Genomic DNA, 19,826 nt, shown 5'->3' on the forward strand with positions numbered 1-19,826 from the left:
ATCGCCAGCAATGAAGAGGAGCACAGGAAGTAGTCTAGTCCGAAGTATGTCTTGTGGGCCGCTAAGTAATAGGTGTATGACCGATTATGGGGGTTGAAATGTCGCCATAAGTCAACTAGACCTAGCTCTTGAAGGCGTGCTAGACCTGACCTAGAGAGGGCCCCCACTGGACTAGTGCGTTGGCAGGAGCGGTCGGTCAGATTGTGAAAGACAAGGTTCAGGTCGCCTCCCAACAGTATCTGTCTCTCAGAGTTGGCTGTGGCGTCAGTGAGTGCTTTGTGTAGAAAGCTATCTTGACCATCGTTAGGAGCGTACACTGAGCCTATGATAAGAGACTGACCTGCCACCAGGAATCGATACGTAAGTAGGCGGCCCTTGATCTCAGCCTCCCTCTGGACCACCCTGCCGTGGAATGATCGGGAAACCAGTATCGCCTCCCCCGTTGACTTAGTGGGGAGGGAGGAGAATAGCTGAATATGGAAAGCGCGGGATTTCATCCTGTGGTGATCCTTGCGTAGCAGATGGGTCTCCTGCAGGAGGCAAATGTCAGCAGCAGAGTGCTCCAAAAAGGATAGGATTGCCCGCCGTTTGATGGGGTTATTTAGGCCCTGGACATTGAGGGTCAAAATCTTAAGCCTTTGGTGCATCATCTAGTGTCGGAGTCATGGGGAAGCTAGCTCGGTAGTCCCACACGCAGGCATGGATGAAGGCAAGAGGAAGAGGGCGGTAGCATCCCAGGGACGGTATACCCTAGCAGGAAAGGAAGATGTGGACAGGGGAACCCACCCAACCAACTACAAAAAGGGAAAACCAAAGCGAAAACCCCAACCCCCCCCCCACACCCCAAGAAACCTCCCTAACCCTCCCTATCCCCAAATCAGTGCAAACCACAACAGTCCCTGTAAAAAGTCTGTCATCCCAAGACGACCGGAGTTGCAACCGTGGAGGGTCCATGGTATTAGCAACGGAAAAACAACAACCCCACTCCCGCCCGAAAACAGCAAAGAAGCGACCAGTGGGATCCAGAGTGCAGCAAGTGCGTGGGCCGCTATTTGGTCTCCGTGCCCTCACCCGCTATGGCCTCCGTGGCCATAGCCAGTGCATCCCGTTGACTCTGGACAATTTCAGAAGCAGGTGGCCTTCAAGAGCGGCTTCTCCTTGTTTCTCGCTGCCAGCCCGACGGAGAGATATCTGGGTTCACGCTCAGGCCATTGGCGTCGTCCTTTCCGCTCGGTGGGGTCAGGCCCATCAGGCGTCAAGCCTCAGTTAGAGAGCGCATCTGGTGTAGCATTCCATTGAAAGGGAAGATAAGAAGGAAGGGATGTCCCCAGGAGTACAAGATCTCTCGTTGCCGTAGATGTTCAGTGACAAGGCGGAATTGTCTAAGTCTCTGGAGTGTAATCAGTGCCAGGTCTTGGTATAGAACCGGGGACTGACCCTGGAACGAGATTGGATGAAAAGACAAATTCGAGTTTCTACCATGGTCCCAGAGTCAGTTAGGATTATAAGAATGTAATAATCCAACTGCCATTCTGGCCTATGGAGAACAGGTAGCCTTCAATAGTGAAAAACAAAAATTGCTGTAATTCACTATTAGAACATGCTACACACAATACTACACACATACTTACAAGGCACCCTGCCCTTGGGCCTACCATAGGTGGGTCTAATATGAAGCAAAGGGAAGATTTAGTGACTGGCAAGTGGGTGCACTTGGCCAAGTCGACATGGCAGTGCTAAACTGCACACAGGCCTTGCAATGGCAGGTCTGAGACACATTTTACAAGCTGCTTCTGTGGGTGGCACAACCGGTGCTGCAAGCCCACCATTAGCATTTGATTTACAAGCGCTGGGCACACATGGTGCACTGTACTAGGGGCTGACAGATAAACCAATAACCCAATCATGGAATAACCAAATAGTACATTCATTTAATGTAGTGTGCACTTGCACTGTGGCACTGATCAGCAGTGGCACAGTGCCCAAAGCATAAATCCAGCAAAAACATATAAAAAAAGAGGAGGCAATCCGTCAAAAAGGAAGGGAGACTCACGCCAATGATGCCAGGTTTAAAAAAAAGGGGCAAGAACCCTAGAGATGCCAATTCATATGGGCCGATAGGTTTATTAAATGCAGATTGCAAAATGTTAATGACATTTTGGGCTAATCGTGTGACCCCCATTAACTAAGAAGATAATTCATATGGATCGGACAGGATTTATTGCGGATAGGATGATGTTATCCAACACATGTTTCTAAATCCAAGCACTCGTTTTTTTTAATATTAACCAGACGCCAGCAGTCATAATGATGGCAGATGCAGAAAAAACATTTGATCTAGTTAATTGGGATGCTCTTTTCTTCGGCCTTGAGAAGTTTGGCTTCCCTCTTCAGTTTATTAAAATGCTTCACGGGGTATATCACGGAGCACATGTAAATGGGTCTTGTAAATTAACAAGAGAACTTGTCAGGGTTGTCCCCTTTCTCCTGTATTATTTAAATTTTTTATCAAAACTTTGGCCATTAGCATCAGGGATAATATGGGTATTGTGGCACTGATTGCTGGAATATCCATGCTTAAACTATTTGCGGACAATATAATACTATACCTCAGGCCAGAAGGACAAAATATTAAAGAAATACTGTCAGAATTGGACAGGTTTCAAGCAATTGGGGATACAAAAATCAAAGAAAACCAGAATTGCTTTTATTTAATGCCTCTCTCAAGATACTCCCTTTCAATCTCAAGCAGCAGGCTGCTAATAGGGAACCAATTCGTTATTTAAGGATAAAAGTAACTAATCAATTTGCAGAACTCTATAGATTGAACTAGGAAATGTTGATGAAAAAGATCAAAGATTTATTTGATAGATGGCCATTTCTCCCGCTTCTGTTGATAAGGCTCATAGCTCTGATAAAAATGTCTAGCCTACCGTTGTCGATTTTTGTTTTGAACAATATACAATAAAAATTATTAGGGTGTATTTTAAGGAATTGGATGTACTTTATAGGTGTTTTATTTGGAATAAAAAGGCTCCAAGATTTAAATTTCCAGTGCTTCGGAAGGATGTTTGCCGGGGGTGGGGGGGGGGCGTTTATTTGCATTGCCCAATATGTATACATATTAGGAAGCAGCACTTGTAGATAGGATAGTTTGGATTATAGATGCTAAGGGATCTCAGGATACATTTTTTATAGAGAAGATGGTGCAGGAGGTGAAATGACAGTTAATGTTATTTAAAAATACAGAAATATTGCCATAAAAGGAAAGATACAAAACACGCAAGCTGGAGACTTCAAGCATTTTATGCCTCTAAAGGGACAATCTGAAGGGTATGGGTATTTGCAGCTAAATGAATGAAGGAGGCTGTGTCTGCAAATACCAAATAGCCATATGGGGTATTGTTATGCAAATGCATTTAAAGAATTTTTTTGATGGAGTGAACTGTATTTCTTGGCAGAATCTTGAAGCACGATGCGGAGATCGCGGCAAGCTTTTTCACTTTGGGTACCTGCAAATCGTACACTTCGTAAGAAAATGTAATATTCAAATGAGTTCCATCTCTTCACCAATAATGAATGAATGACCATGTTTAGGACAAAGATGAGGGATAGGAAATTGGTATAGGCTACTACGGAGTCCTGGGCAGTGCTATTTGAAGAAACGGTTCTTAGAAAATATCAAACTGACAACCCAGGGTACTTTTTCTGAAGCTGAATGGCAGGTAATTTCAAAACTAGGAAATAAGGACTTAAGAGCCGCCAAAGAGAATGTCCTTTTTAGCTCGATGGATGGCATTTCATACTCCTAAGCCCTCTAAAAAAATGAATCAGGAGTTGGAAGATTGCTGCTTTTGCTGTAAGCAATTAGGGGGTGGGGGTGTTTGGTTACATAAGTTTGTACCTGTCCTGGGATTGCACCGTTCTGGGAACAAGTATTTAATGCCTTAAACATGGGGTTAAACAGACGGATGGAACCTGAGTAGGTGTGGCACTCCTGGGGTTCTGTAGACGAAGGCAAAATCAAGCACGGAGACATGGGGCGGATGTATTTATTACTATTATCTCTTTAGTTTCCCATTCTTTGATTTTGCAGGATTGGAAAACAAATAGAGAACCAACCTATCAGGAATTGTACAGCAAAATGAGTTGAACTAAAAAGTCTGAGGCGGCATGTGCAAAAAGGGTTGGTGGTCTCAAAAGATTCAGCGCCTCCTGGCATTTTATGAAGGAGATTGGAAACAAATAGGGTAGGACATCGCCTAGTAGTATTTGATATCCCCAATGAGTTAATAAGTAACATAGTATATAGAAATATTGAAATCTCCATATTAGATCAATGTTTGGAAAATTTACTATTAAAACGATGGTCTATTGAGGAGATCAAGAATGAAAGCTGTTGAGATGTACTTTAAGGTTTGCAGCTAAACAAAGCACAGCTGCACTTTCTTTTTTTGAGGGATGGTATTTTGAATGGCTTTCAATGATTAGCTGTTAAATCTTGCACTTTATTGAGAGTATATTTTACTATATCCCTTTCAGTACCTTTGCACTGTCTGGACATATTAAGGATCTAATGAATTGAACGGAAGGCTGCTAAACTTCGCACACATGCACTTTATTGAAAGTATACCGTGCTATTCCACTTATGCACAGCTGCACTTTGTAGACATATTAAAGACTTATTATTATTATTGAAATGAGTATGATGAATGTGTTGTATCCTAAGTATATGCTTAATTTAAACTAAAAAAAAAAGCTGGCAGATTGAATAGTTAGGGTGTTCCCGTCCTCTTAGACATTCCAGCTCTCCCTCTTAATCTTTGACTCCCTCAACAAAAGGTTTGCTTAGTAGACTTATTAGTGACTATGGACAATATCCTAGTCTACAAAATAATGTTTAGGTTTGAGGGAACTTGGTGAGGATGATTTTTTAGCCCACCGGTCGCCTTGCTAGATGTATCCCCTTGTTCTGCTGTTGTCTTGTAGTCTCCCCTGGAATTCAGGATGGTCTTCGGCAACTTGGCGGTAGATAATATTCAGAGTTTGGCAGACATTACAAAAAATCTGCTGATTTCCTGTCCACCCTATTGAGAGTGTATTCCCTAGTTTACTCTGTGATGAATGTCTCGTCGGCCCAATTTAGGGCACTCTAAATAGGGCACCTTTTGCAGATATCCACTAAACTCCAAATAGCCCGGAAGCCCTCTCTGGTTCATTGTTACTTCTACCGAGGCCTCCTGGAGACATTCTAAGACAGATTCTCATGGCCATCACTGATCCTATTTCCAATCTTGGTGTCAAGGGAGATGGTCCTCATCTAAAGATTGTGAGAACCATTTTATTCTAAACTTTCGACAGGACTGATTCAATAATAGTCTCTCAATATTGACAATAGCTGTGCAATGGTTATGTTTTAATAGATCCATGGGGAGAGCTGGGAGCCTTTCAAGCTCCTGAATCACAACTTCACCTCTTAGAACTCTTGTTCCAGCATGCGTCTTACCTTTAATGTTACCCTTTCTACAAATATGTTTGTTTTTACCATTGGGGAGCTTTATAATATTTATCCCTGAATGCAATTACCTCAATATGCAGACTTGCTGAATTGGGGTCCTTTTGCTCTAGAGCGCTCTACCTGTGTTTTTTTCCCGCAAAGGGTGTTTACGCTCTAGGCTGGTGCCCAATGTGAGTGCTATTAATCATCAGTAACAATCTATTGTATTTGCCTTTTACCTTTCACATGCATCAGGGGTGTAGCCACTTCAACTACTGAATGTTCCAACGGCAATGCACATATACCTCCCTTCTTCTTCAATCCTTCATAACAGTGAAGACTGATTCACCCCGACCAGATGGCTGGATATTGGGAGCACCCACAATTATTAGAATAAGGTATTATGTTTCCCCTCCTCTGGCCAGTCATGCACTCACCTGAGGAAAACAGCATCCTGGGCTAGGGCTGAGCAGGGGTATGGCAGGGGATAGGGGGGGGCTAGTACATATTCTCTCCGTAATATTTGTAGAGCTGCCACTTATTGACTGCAACTTAAAGGTCACCAACTAACCTTTACAAAGGGTCGGGAAGCGTGGTTTAGCCGGCCGCAAGATGGCTGCACCCCGAGTGGCCTTTGCCGGCCAAGCCAATAATCTGTCATCATCCTGTGGACTGGGGGCTCTTTCGGATCCCCCGCCCCCGCCGACCGAGTAGCACGACGCCCGCACCCTGGGGAACGTGGAGAGTGCAACATTTCCCGAGAAGCTGTATCGTAGAGGACTGAACTCTCCCCGTGTGGTGCAGTGGCATATGCGCAATATGGCAGAGCCTGCGAGTGTAAAGTACTGGTCTGAGGGAAAAATCAAAGGGAAGACTTTGAGCCGGCACTCGCACCGCTGTGAAGCGGCTCTCCTAAGGCAGGTGGAGCCGAGGTTGCGGGGAGAGCATGGCGACCGCGGCGGGCGCGTGGCGAAAGGCCCAATTAAGTGGAGTGGCTGTGATCGGAGGAGGCTGACGGCGGAGATGTGGCACAAGTGTTGTACTACGTGGCTGGGCAGGCACGACCTGGTGACGGGAGCTCCTATTCCGGACCACTGTTGTGTCCACAAGGCCTGTGACGGGGGTGCTGCACCCTCCTAGCATCCCTGCTCGAAGTGCCTCCTCTGTGTGGACTGCCCTGCAGTGAGCGCCTGGAGAGCTGTACACGGGCCTGCGAAGTGTGCCGCAGAGAGCGGAACGTGTGGTGGGGAAGCTGCTGTTGGGGACGGGGTATGGCCTGTACTTGATGCTGGAGCAGAGAAGAGGGCCACATTAATTGCATGAAAGACCAGACCTCGGTGAGGTCTACCACATCACAGCCGTAGCCGCGGTACGAGCGGCGGCTGTAAGGAGCGGACACTGGCACTCCCTCCCCACCTATGGATGGAGATCTGACTGGCTGCACTGCGGAGATTGCGGAGCGCGACTGAGGCATCAGCGTTAGAACAGGCTGGAGACCCTTGCCTGTTCCTGGTGGTGAGCAACGACCTGGAGAAGGGGCTCTCGGTGGCAGGCGGCGCCTGCTGGAGTGAGGCTGATGCAGAGACCGCATTGAGGAGTGCTTGCGTTTGTTCTGCAGCCTCGCTTCCTGCCCCCCGAGTCAAAGTTATTTGGGTTGACTGGCTGGAGTGGACAGGGTGCTATGCTTTGGAAACTGGCGGACACTGCTTCCAGTGACACCCAGGAGCACATGAGTGGCGAGCAGTACCTTGTTGCAGGGAGAGGTGGTGAGGAGAGGCACCTTTGCAGTGTGGGAACGAGCGAAGACCAGACGGAGGTAAAACGTTTGGGGGATCTGTCCAAGCCTGGGCTCTGAGTTATACAACTGACTGAAAAGAAACACCTACCAAGGGTCATTCAGTGTTTCATATTTTGCCACCCCCCCTCACTGGGCGGACATCATGGGCAAGGCGGACACTAAGCAAACCAAGCTAACATTCGACAACAGGAGACAAACTCGACAGGAGGAGCCTGTCCAGGAGGCGGGTGAACAGTCCTCCCGAACTGACGCTGGAGCAGCAGGGGACGACAACTTGAAGATGCTACTGTTGGAAGTTAAAACCAGTCTTAGCACTATAGACTCCAACCTTGACAAATTGTCTGCTCGCCTAGACAATTTAAAATCCAGGGTAGATATTCAGGATACAACAATAGCGCAGCTTGAGGAGAGAGTGTCTGATGTTGAGGACACGGCAGCAGCGGACAAACAAAAGTTCCTTCAAATGGACATGGTGTTGGAACTGATTAAGGCAAAGAATGAAGATTTGGAGTTACGCTCTAGGAGGAGCAACCTCCGTATTACAGCCCTTCCTGAATCCACCAATATCACAAGGATGGAAGACTATGTTGAAACTCTTCTGCAGGAAATATTTGGCAATGTACTCTCCAAGGTGTTTATAGTGGGAAGGGCACACAGATCTCTGTAACTGCACCCCCCGCCGGCACGCCAGCTTGCCCGATCATCGCCAAGTTTCTGAATAACAGTGACCGCGATGCTGTATTGCGTGCGAAGTGCGGCACCAGGGGAACGTGCTGGCGTTTTATGCGGACTTTACTCTGGCGGTGCAGGCCAGAAACAGGACGTGCAGTATGCCCTGGTCGATCCTGCCAAGCTAAGGATAAAGAGAAGTATGCAGACACAGTTCTTCAGTGACCCAAAGGTCGCACTGACATTCGCAAAGAAACTTGAGGTGCAACAAAGAAACACATCCAAAACCACTGAGAGTGCTAAAGGAGTCTGGGTAGCGGAGACGTTTTTGGGTTAAGGATGTGACTCTGGTAGTGCGGGCTGCCTTTACGCTAAAGAAGACTTTGCTGTAAAATTGTCCGGCTGCTAACGTGGCTTAGCCACCCTGTCTTGTAGCAGGGGTGAAAGCCAAGTGGAACCAGGCCACCTTAGGATAATTACCTTGTTCCTTTCCTATGTTGGCAGTAGGTTGGTGGGTGGGTGGCTTATCACAAACCTTATTGGGGGGTTGGTTTGGGAGGGTGGAGTGGGAGCAGGAGTGCTCCATATGGGTAACACTGTTTTACTGTTCTGTTTTCTCTCGACGATGGGAAGGTTATGAGGATTGTTTTTATGTTGCAAGGCTTGAAATATAGGATTTCTGCAAATGTGGCTGGAATGTTCATGCTGAGAAATGTGGTGCAGTTGCTTGCCCCTATTCCTGAGTCCCATAAGCAGCGTCCTCTAGGAGCGCCTGCCACTTCATGGTTTTACTGCAGTGGGTACAGTATGGCTAAGGTAATCTGCGTGACTTGGAATGTCCGTGGACTTTATGATTGCCGAAAGGCCAGACTGGTTCATGCATACCTAGTGCGACAGGGAGTGGATATCAGTAGAATGCAAGAAACTCACCTGACTAGGGACACTGCGTCTCAGCTGCGTGCCCGATGGTGGGGGGAGGGAGACCCACTTAGCGGCATATTCCAGCTACAGCAAGGGGGTTCTAGTGTTATTTTAAAAAGGTCTATTATGTACCCCCACACAAGTAGAGATTGATAAAGAAGGGAGGTATGTAATAATAGTGGGAAGACTACATCAGAGGCCACTTATATTAGCAGCAGTATAAGGTCCCAACCAGGATGACCCTAGTTTTGTCCTGCCGATATGGAGGTTGGTGGCAGGCATGGCCCCTGGGACTGTGCGGTGGGGGCGGGGATTTTAACATTTTGATAAATTACCAGTTTGACCACTCTGGGGCTAGACAGCACCAACCGCAGGCAGCAGGCCCTATGAATACTATAAAAGAAGATAATTAATTGGTAGACATATGGAGACGCTTGCATATTGGACAGCGGAGTGGCACCTGTAGCTCCAAGTACCATGGTCCTGGTCGCGAATAGACTATTGGCTCCCGATGGAAGACGCTGCAACTTGGGCGACGGCGGTTGACCACCTACCTCGGACACTTTTTGATCATTCCCCTGTGCGCCTGATTCTAACAATCCCGCAGGTCACGCAGAGCGCATTTACGCAACGTCTCCCCTCCCACTCGATGTGTGACGCTGCATTCCATGCAGAGATTTGCACAGCTCTGACTATTTTGCTCATAATGAGGGCTCGGTGGACTCGCCCTCCATGCTTTAGGGGACGCCTTTAAGGTGGTGGTTTATGTTGAATTTATTGCGAAGCAAGCTGGGGTGCTGAAGGTGATCAGAGGTACACTAAGCAGAATAGACGCTGAAATTGCGCAACTAGAAAGGGAGCTGGACGCTGAACCCAACCCAACAACTCTGTCGGATTTTCGTAGAAAACTGTCTGAATACATGGAGGAAGCTGAAGTACCTTGGGGAAGGAGGCAACGGCGCGACGATACGGGGAGGGCGACAGACCCGGGATGACTTTGGCAGAGATGCTGCGCAAACCGCATGCCGCTTCCTATTTCACCGAGTTATGACAGTGATGGTCACTTGGTGTACATCCCATGCCCTGCTGGAAGTGAGGTCTTCCTTTTATAAAAACTCTATACATATCTGGAGGCACTGTAGGAGAGTTTGAACTGCTGGCCTACCTCGACACTATTGAGCTTCTGAGGCTTGGTGCGAGCCATCTGGAGTATCTAGATGATCCGATCACACCAGAGGAGGTCGCAGAGGTTATATCTGCTTCGGCGCCAGGCCTTGACGGGCTTACCCCTGTCTTTTATAAGGAATATGCAGACTTGCTCATTCATCACCTCATAGAAATGTTCCATGAATCTCTGGAGGTGGGCTTACTTCTGCCATCGCTCCGTGAAGTGCCAATTGTTACAATTCTGGAGCCGGACGACTCGCACCGGCCTCTGTCTCTAATAAACAATAACGCGAAAATCTATGCAAAACTTTTGGCTAACCGAATGCAGCCACTCATGCCCTTGATAGCTCGTCCGGACCAGTCGGGCTTCATTCCGGGGAGTGAGACATCACATAATTTACCATATTCTCTGTATTGCACTATCTCAGCCCTCTGAGGGCAGTGGCAGCGCTACTTGACTCTACAAAGGCATTTGACGCGCTGGAGTGGCAATACAGGTTCACACTACTAGATAGACTGGGGTTTAACCCTGCTTTTATAAAAAAAGATAAGTCTGCTTTACACCCTCCCGATGGTTCGGGTGTCTCTCAATGGGCAGATCTCAGAGAGTTTTGTAATAACCAGGGAGGGGGGGCCAGGCCGGGCTGCCCTTTATCCACGCTCCTGTTTGCCATGGCCATGGAGCCTCTGGCTGCTAGGCTGCGGCAACACCTTGCGGAGCGTGGGATCAGATTTACCACCAAGGGCCTGGTTGTTTTGCTCTATGCGGATGACATCACGATGTACAACAGAGACCCTAGCACTAACATATCCCCAATGAGGTTTGAGGTTATACAATTTGGAGGGCATTCTGGAGTGTAGATCAATTGGAGCAAGTTGGTTCTTTTCCTGCTGAATGACTACCACCCCCTGCCCCACGGACCATCCCTATAGATGGGCCGCCGAACCTACTAAATTCTTAGGGATTTGGATAAGCTGAGACGTGGACGAGGTTTGGAGGACAAATTTTGTTTGCGCCGCCGAATGGTTTGAGTCGCGGATGCAGGTATGGAGGGGACTGCCGCGGTCTCCGGCGGGCCGTGTGGCAATAGAAAAGACGATTGTTTCGCCTAAATTTGTATATTTTTTTTATTGTCCCGATCCCCCCTCACAGCACATTTCTTCAAAAGACAACGTCCTGGGCTGGTAGAGCTAGTTTGGGTGGGCAGCCAACCTAGGATTAAATATGAGACACTAACTCGTCCATTGGTGAAAAGCGGAATGGGAGCCCCGGACCTGCAGGTGTATGCCCTATGTGCGCAAGCCAGCTACCTCCACCACTGGTTGCACCCCACTCCATTCCAACCACATGTGGCGGTGGAGAGAGTGGAGCCACTGCCGCTTTCGAATGTGGTATTTGATAAATGTAGAGCACCTTGTGGGGAAATAGACCTGGTTGAATGCATGCGGTGAGCTTGGGAGGTACTCCAACGTTGCGCCTGCATTGCGAAACTGCACGCTCAGTCGGCCCGCTGGCCATTAACCCAATGTTTCCTCCATAACAAGATAAGGGGATGGCCGACACAGCCTCGGAATTGGGTCTGACGACTGTGACGGATCTGTTCTTGATGGGGAGATTTATGGCTTCCGTGCCTAGTCCAACGATGCGCGGTGCATCGGCCCATGTCACTCTACTTTATTACCAGCTGCTTGTGTCCAGCAGAAAGCTACTTTTCCAGAACATCCCCCCACATTCAAGGCACTACAACACATATATACCAGGTCAACCCCCAAAATCCTTGTCACCAGATTATACTCCATGGTAATTCCGCTACACAAGGAACATCCCTGGCAAGGGAGGCGTTGGGAGAAGGAACTGGGCACCGAGCTTCTGGAGGCAGTGTGGACAGACAGAGAGGCTATCTCCCAACTAGAAGTTGTGCTGATCCACTTTAAGTATTTGAGTAAAATGTACCGCACTCCTCTGCAAATGTATAAGATGGGACTATGCGAAACCTCAAGGCGCCAGATGCGTTGTTCCTGCGCCTGGCCTGGAGCTGCTGACAGGGTTTACATTTTGGACTGATGAGTGTGAGACAATTGGGGCTATAGTGGGGGCTCCTATTGAGCCGGACCCAGTGACTTGTCTGTTGGGATATGTTGAAAAGAGAATAGTGGTGCAGCGCAGGCTGATGGCTATATCGCTGGTGCTGGCTATGCGCAGAGATCGGTCCATTGGAGGTGCCGGCCTGCGCAGACGCGCGCTGCATGGCTGCGGGACACTGCCTACTGCCAGGAGCAACTCAGTAGTTAATGGGTGCTAATGCCTGAGCGCGTTAGATCTAGAGACATCTGGAAACCCTTTGCTGTATACCTCCGGGAGATGACGGCGGAGATGGAGACGGAGCGAGCACCTCCGGTATAGCTGGAAGGGGGCAGCACTGAGGGCAATTGGCTAACGTGAGAGAGGATAACGGTTCTGATAATGGCCCTGTGCATGACAGTTGAGGAGGGTGGGGGGGGCCAAAGGGGGGGGGGGGGGGGGGTTTACTGTTGCACAACCAAAAATGTAAATCTATCAAAAGATTGTACTACGTGCAGAAACATATTGAATCTATTCCAGTATCTGAACATTTGCTTTACACTATGACAAAGCCTTCTTGTTGTTACGTGTTCTTCTCTTTGACAAAAGCTAATAAATAAAACAAATAAAAATATAAAAACCTTTACAAAGAGTCTGTACCGCCCAATGTGTCTCACTTTCATTTTTAGTCACTTGGTCAGTCTGACCTACTAACATTATCTTTTGTTGAAAGATGCACATTCTGCAGCAGAGGGTGGACCAAGAGACAATCATGGTAAATCCATAAATATGCACAACCGCTTTAAGCTGCAGAACCACATACGTACAGTGGCCCTGCTAGTACGTAATCAGAGCATTTGGCCACTGAGCAATCTCGCTGAATTGATGTTCGTCACTCCTGGGTAGTTCCCCAATCCGTGCTCGTCAACTGTACACCCATACACATATAAATATCATCAGGTTCAGACTGCACCAGCGCTGCTGCTGTTGGTCTTAATGTATAGTGCACAGTTCGACTGAAGGAACCTTTGATTAATTTAGCATCAATCACTGGAGTATTTGGACTGAGCAGGGATTTGCTGAATTTCAGTTCCAGAAGCTATTTTTATGCTGGAACCGTGTCATGGGCAGTCCCTGGCGAATTGTCCCATGTACTGGTGCAGGTTACTGACCCCCAAGAAGCAAGCATTCACTGTACCCCATTATGAGCTGCTTCTTAATTCTGATGGAGCCGATATCAGCAGTTACTTATGTGTTCTGCAGTGTTTCTGCAAATGTGTTTATTTTCACACAGAAAGCCACCAAAATCACTATGTGAAATCCCAATGGGAAATAAAGAATTACCAGAGAAAGCTGACCAAAAATACAGTTTCTCCAAATAATTCTTTACTAGCAGCCCGCCCCGGCGTTGCCCAGGGCAGAAGGGGGCTGGGGGCAGCATCGCAGCAGGAGAGGCGCAGCAGAGCGGCCGGGAGCAGCAGAGCGTACTTAGTGTTTCCTTGCTCCGATTTTGTTGCTCCTGGCCGCTTCTGCCCACGCTCGTGTCCACTGTTTCCCCCGACGTCCCAACTTTGAGTAAAAGGCTTGCGAGCACTCATGGCCCCCGCCCATCCCTCGGGGCGCACCCGCGGCTGCTTCACTTACCTCAGCCGCCGCTCCTCCCCGTGCTGCTGAGTTTACCGCTCCACTGCTCCTCTGCTTCTCGCCGCTCCTCACCGCTTGTCCGCCGCTCGCCGCTCCTCCCCGCCTGTCTGCAGCTCCTCCTCGCGCTCATTTACGCCGCTCTTCCTCTTGCTCCTGAACGCCGCTCCTCCCCGCACTCCCGATGTCATCACGCATGTCGCGGCCGGCGCTACTTGCAAGGGACTACTTTTTAAAGAACGTATATTTTTTACTTTTATATAGCCTATGTCCTTCTGCTTGCCCTGAGGTTTTCAAAGATGTCTTGGGTGTTTGGATTGGTGGTGTAATTTTCGAGTTTACCTGGCTCAAAGGACACAGTTCTCTCTTTATAATAGTAGTATAGATTTCTAAGGGGACACCCAGGGTTCAACTTGTGATAGCCTGGATTTTCACCACTCCTTGAGTTACAAATACGTCCAGTATCCATAATCACAGGGCTGGGAAAAAACCGGGCCATTTTCTGGGCCACTAGTAATGAGGACCATTATATGCAGTGCAGCATAATAAAGCAGCATGCGATGGTAGTGGACATTCAACTGGAATCTCTTACCCCGGCAGGATCCAGCTCCAAATGCCTCACTTCACAGATAAAAAGTAGTACCTTTTGACTGAGTTTAGGCAGGGCCGGCTCCTCCATTTGATCAGAGGAGCATTGCCCACTGGTTAAAATGGCCCAGAATTGGAAAATAAAATGGTAATAAGGTCATTTTATTTTTCAATATAATCACGTCCTGACACTCATGTCAGGACGGGGGCAGAGCCGCAGCTAAGTGACAGCAGGAGGGTGGACTGCCTCAGCACTTTTCAACGTGTGCATGTTTTTTTGGCTGACCATCTTGCAAAGGCCAGCCAGACATGCGCACTTTGAAACCTCTATCCCAGCTCTCTTAAAACATGTGGGATAGAATAAGTGCAGGGCTCCAGTGTTCTTGGGAGGTCGCTCCCTCCAGTCAGGGGGCTCTCACAGCATTAAAGCAGCGCCAGGAGTGGTTAAGGCACTTCTCAAGGGATAGCGCTACCGGAGGAAGACCTGCATCAAGGAAGGGGTCGGACATGTCGCAGATTTTAGGTTTCGCCTGTCGAAATCTGCACAAGCAGCGTTTCGCACAAGCGAAATCTAATGTTATAACAGTATGGGGGACTTGAATCCGCCCCTTCTTCCATTGGCTAGCTCCATAAATGGAGGCTAGCCCTTGGAAGACATCGTTGTCAATCACTTTTTCCCGTTCAGAACGCGAATCGTGGGCGTTTCTGACTCTTTTTTAAGTCCCGCCCCTTGTTGCCGTGTGTCCCGGGCCGCGCTGCGATTGGCTGCCGGCCCGGGACACCCCCGTGAAGTCATTCCCCGGGCCGCGCTGTGATTGGCTGCCAGCCTGGGACCTGACTTGTTTACTTTGCCTCCACTCGATAATCCATCTCACAGCACGGCTGCATAGTGGGCGGAGCACTCAACAGGCAGGTGTGTTTACCCCTGATCACCCACAAATCCTGTTTTACAGTCCACTGACGTAACTAAAATCCGAACTAAAGCCAGTCTGCACCACCACCCAAGGGTCTAGCTATTGTAAGTGAAGCAGGTGGAGTGGCACTGAGGCTGCGTGTGAAAGCGGCCTATTCATTCCCGTTTTTTTTCTGTCTTTCATTAACCTGACCGAGTTAAATGCGCCCATTATCTTTCCTTGCACTAGTGTAAGTAGTTACTATGCAACGTCCATCAACACCGACTGTATTCAACCAACTACACAGTTCGGGGGTCCATAGTTGTGTCAGAGGCGGCAGAGGGGGTCCTGCAGGTCTGACCAATGGCAAGTGCTGTAAGAATAGCGCTGATACTGCCAGTGTATGGCTACGATTTACAACAAAAGGAAAACACAAACATGGTTTACAACACAGAGAACCCATCTCACAGCACGGCTGCATAGTGGGCGTAGCACTCAGCAGGCAGGTGTGTTTACCCCTGATCACCCACAAATCCTGTTTTACAGTCCGCTGACGTAACTGTAAAATCCGAACTAAAGCCAGTCTGCACCACCACCCAAGGGTCTAGCTATAGTAAGTGAAGCAGGTGGAGTGGAACTGAGGCTGTGTGTTAAAGTGGCCTATTCATTCCCGTTTTTTTTCTGTCTTTCATTAAACTGACCGAGTTAAATGCGCCCATTATCTTTCCTTGCACTAGTGTAAGTAGTTCCTATGCAACGCCCATCAGCACCGACTGTATTCAACCAACTACACAGTTCGGGGGTCCATAGTGGTGTCAGAGGCGGCAGAGGGGGTCCTGCAGGTCTGACCAATGGCATGTGCTGCAAGAATAGCGCTGATACTGCCAGTGTATGGCTACGATTTACAACAAAAGGAAAACACAAACATGGTTACAACACATCTGGAGTAAAACCCCAGCACTGCAGTGAACCCACGCTCGCCCTCCCCTGCTTCTCAAAGGACATGCACAGTCTGAGCAAGTGGGATGTAACCATTATGCCAAGAAAGTAAGTGATTTCATTGAAGCACTCTGGAGGCCACAGCACAAGACAGCACACAACAACATCCTCTAGTCAGTGAGGAAATCCACCCGTATCTACTTCACAGATGGACCACCCAGAGAACATGGGCAGGTGGGTAGACAGATGGGGGAAACTAGGGGTATGTGTGGGAGGCCTGAGAGTGTTTCTGTGGCTGTGTGTGTGTATGGCTCTGTAGGTATGTATGTGTGTGGGATTCTGTGTGGGCTTGTGTGTGGCATTTGCGAGAGATGAATCTATTGGCATTGTAAATGACAATGGCATTTATTCATCTGTTTTCAAAACCAACACAAATAAAAATGTTGTCATTTACAATGCCAATAGCTCTAACTTTTTCAAAGGCGAGACCGTTGCATTGTAAATGCTTGTTATTTTTACCCACCACCCATTTGCCCGCTTCACCTCTCCCCATAGATGCCAGCGGTCACCGAGTTTAGGCCTAGCCGACAGCAGGATTCTGAAGTCAAATTCAGCCAAGCTAAAGACAAAACACACGTCTCTCTAGACTCTGCAACCCATTAGGGAAAACAAAGATGTACTCTGTCTGTTTCTCATTTCACTGCTTCGCAAGAGATAAACTAGGTGGGTGAGCCACTGAAAGCTCGAGTTAGGCACCATCCACATGCCTGACTCTGCACAACCTCCTTTTGGAACATCGATCCTAAAACGAGACAAGCTTTCATGTGGCTTCTGCCTGCCACCCATGACCTAACATCTTGCAACAAGAACTAAACACAAACATTAACCTTTCATATAAAATGAGAGACAGAGAGAGAGAAATACCCATCTAGTAGATGAACTGTGCAATGTGAAACCACAAGCCGGGCAATAAATCCAGGCTTCCACACTTCCTAGGCAAATGTTTTATTCCTCTGGGCTTCTTTTTTTCATTATCACATATGACAGCATCTTCAAATATGCGAGTTCAGGATGTGCACTTAACAAAAACCTCTGGTATTGTTCTGTGTACAATAAGACTCTCTGCCACATGCAAATTGTACATACCGCTAAATAAAACGATATAATCTAATGCACTAAGGTGAACTGCATCTGCAGGTTAAAAAAAATGCACTTTTCTGAATTTTGAAGAGACTAGATCCTATTTTTACATGATGTTTTTTTTGCTTGGTTTACATGCTAAATATTTTCATGGCTTGGCTTGTGCACGGGCTCTTAGAGCTAAGTCGGACCCTTGACTCCGCTCTCTTTATTAATTACTTGGCTCGCCCACCAGTAACATAAACTAATATATGAAAGAGTCTAATTGCTAAAGGTCTGTACGAATGTAGAATAGTAGGTCTTGCTTATTACACGCAGAGATTTGCAACAGACGCATAACATACTGAGCTATAGCACCAAGATTGAAACTAGCGACCTTCACACTAATTTGCATCTAGCACGCTGAGCTGTCATACTAGGATATAAACAAGTTGCATGCAACGAGCAATGTGCTCTGTAACAAGCCCACCAACTCTGCCCTGCGACCAATAAGAGCTGCTCTGAGAAAGCTCGAGGGTGTGAACGAAGGCGAGAAACGGAGCGAGTCGAGCGAGCTTCTCGAAAACATACCCTAAGGGGGCTAAGCTGGAACCATGGAAGATGCCCCGCCCTGGACAAATAACTTCTAGAAACAACCACTTCACACCCACTTCCCCCCAACTCTCCACCCCCTCTCAGACCTGCGCTCCTCCACAGGTAGCAGTCCTTCCGTTCTGCCCTCCATGCCTGGACTCGGATCAGCCTCCTCCTCTTCCTGCTGCAGCCTCTTCACCCGTCACACGCAGAGAGCCGGGCTGGTTCCGCTGCATTATCCCGCCTTCATTAGCACTGCTGACACCACCCCCGGGCCGGCCTGCAGACACCCCTCCCTGCAACACACCTCCCAGGGGCTGCACACTTACCCTCGAAGGATGAACCTCGCCACGCCACGGGCTGGCACACGCCCTTTTCCGGCAGCCCCTCCCATCCCAACCCGGCACTCTCCTCCCCTATGGTACTCCCCCGCATACGTCGATCCCGGGCCCGGCGCAGAGCCTGCACATTTCTTCCTGAGCTCCGCGATAGATTCAGTGATGAGCCGGACGAGAAGTGCTTAAATGCAAAAATGCTAATTTGTCCCTCGGGTTTTCGCAGCTAAGCTGGGCACCTTCGTCATACTCTTACTTCCTTGCACGCACCTCCACATGGCACCACTCGGAACTTACAAAAAAGATTTGTAAAAGAGAGTAACACAAAGAGAAGAAATGTTGAACGCGAGTATAAGGGCAAAACAACGAACACTGGAATTGTGCTTCCGTGTATTGTGTTCTCATTGTGTCAGTCTGTCTCGAAAGTGACGTGACCTGTGTAAGGACCCAGCGTCGGTGGCCCGACCCTACAACCTGGAGTGACAGATGATTACATAAAATTACGGTGGAATTCGAGGATAAAGCCAGGAACAATATAACGCCAATTGATTAGGAAAATGAAGCGACATACAGACAAACCACTGACGCATTTTGTAAATATAGGTGGCTTTGGCACGATGGCATTCAACCAGTTAAGAAACCTGGAATGAGACATGTTCTCTACATAATGACTTCAAATGGATTCCCCAAGGTCGTAAAAAACAGGAAATGAATCAATTATAAAAGAGGAAAATGTAAGTCATGTATAGTCAAACCTCGTAGAGCAATGAACCTTGGCGCAGCTCTCCCCGAATACTCTGGCATGTTTCACAAATGACACCACACGGAGTGACACAAGTTTTCCATGGAATAAGAGTCGTTTTCCTTGGCCAGTTCATGCAGAATAGATTAGAATGTTATTAGTGAGTGAAACATGGAATGGCAACTATTTTGTGTGGAATTAAAGAAGCTTAAACAGGTTACTTCTCCAATAACCAATTGTTTAAAATAAGAAGGAAAATAAACACTGACATAGATCTAAAACCATGAGGTACATAACAGCGTTCTTTGGCACAGCTAATCCCAGAAAACTCTGGCATGTGCGACTACATGAACTGAGGTCACAAAGATGCAAAAAACTGGATGCCAAATTAAATAAAGAAATCGCCACAATAACGCTGCGCAGAAGAAAAAAACATTATGGGAAGCGAGAGGAGCTAGAGAAGACAGCATTACATAATGTCACTGAATAATGAATAAAAACACCCAAGAAAGTGCTGGAATCTAGAAATCGGACACTAGCAAAAGACAAAACCAGAAGAATTACGAATACCCCCCGCAAAATGGTCGCACAACATATAAAAGATTTTTGATTGGAAAGACTCCAAGAAACTGCGGATACAACAATAAATCCTCCAGAAGACTGCTGACTATGAAAGCATTGGAGCAAATATATAAACTGATTTGCGGTAACAGAGCACCGGATCCCAACAGAATTCCAGCACTGATGTTCACAGCAAACCCATCATTTTGAGCCCAGACTCTGCCCCCACCCTACTAAAACTGTCTCACGTGAGACACAATGCTGTTATGTTTTGTAATGTAACCCTATATAGGCCTGGGT

At 47.8% G+C, this 19,826-nt stretch overlaps 1 protein-coding gene across 2 annotated transcripts in view; it reads right to left on the reverse strand.

The window, feature by feature from the left end:
* The window catches only part of ENGASE (endo-beta-N-acetylglucosaminidase), a 324,534-nt gene extending 306,383 nt beyond the window's left edge, over positions 1 to 18,151 (reverse strand). The window contains exon 1 of one of the 2 annotated variants that reach the window (XM_086931067.1): positions 17,996 to 18,151. In XM_086931067.1, coding sequence (XP_086787193.1) covers positions 17,996 to 18,039 — 44 coding nt within the window. In that variant the 5' untranslated portion in view covers positions 18,040 to 18,151. The remainder of the gene's footprint in view (positions 1 to 17,995) is intronic. The other variant, XM_086931068.1, reaches the window with a different exon arrangement.
* Positions 18,152 to 19,826: the final 1,675 nt, after the last annotated feature.

The sequence above is a fragment of the Lissotriton vulgaris genome, chromosome 7, assembly GCF_964263255.1.
Source record: "Lissotriton vulgaris chromosome 7, aLisVul1.2, whole genome shotgun sequence".
NCBI classification, from domain to species: domain Eukaryota; kingdom Metazoa; phylum Chordata; class Amphibia; order Caudata; family Salamandridae; genus Lissotriton; species Lissotriton vulgaris.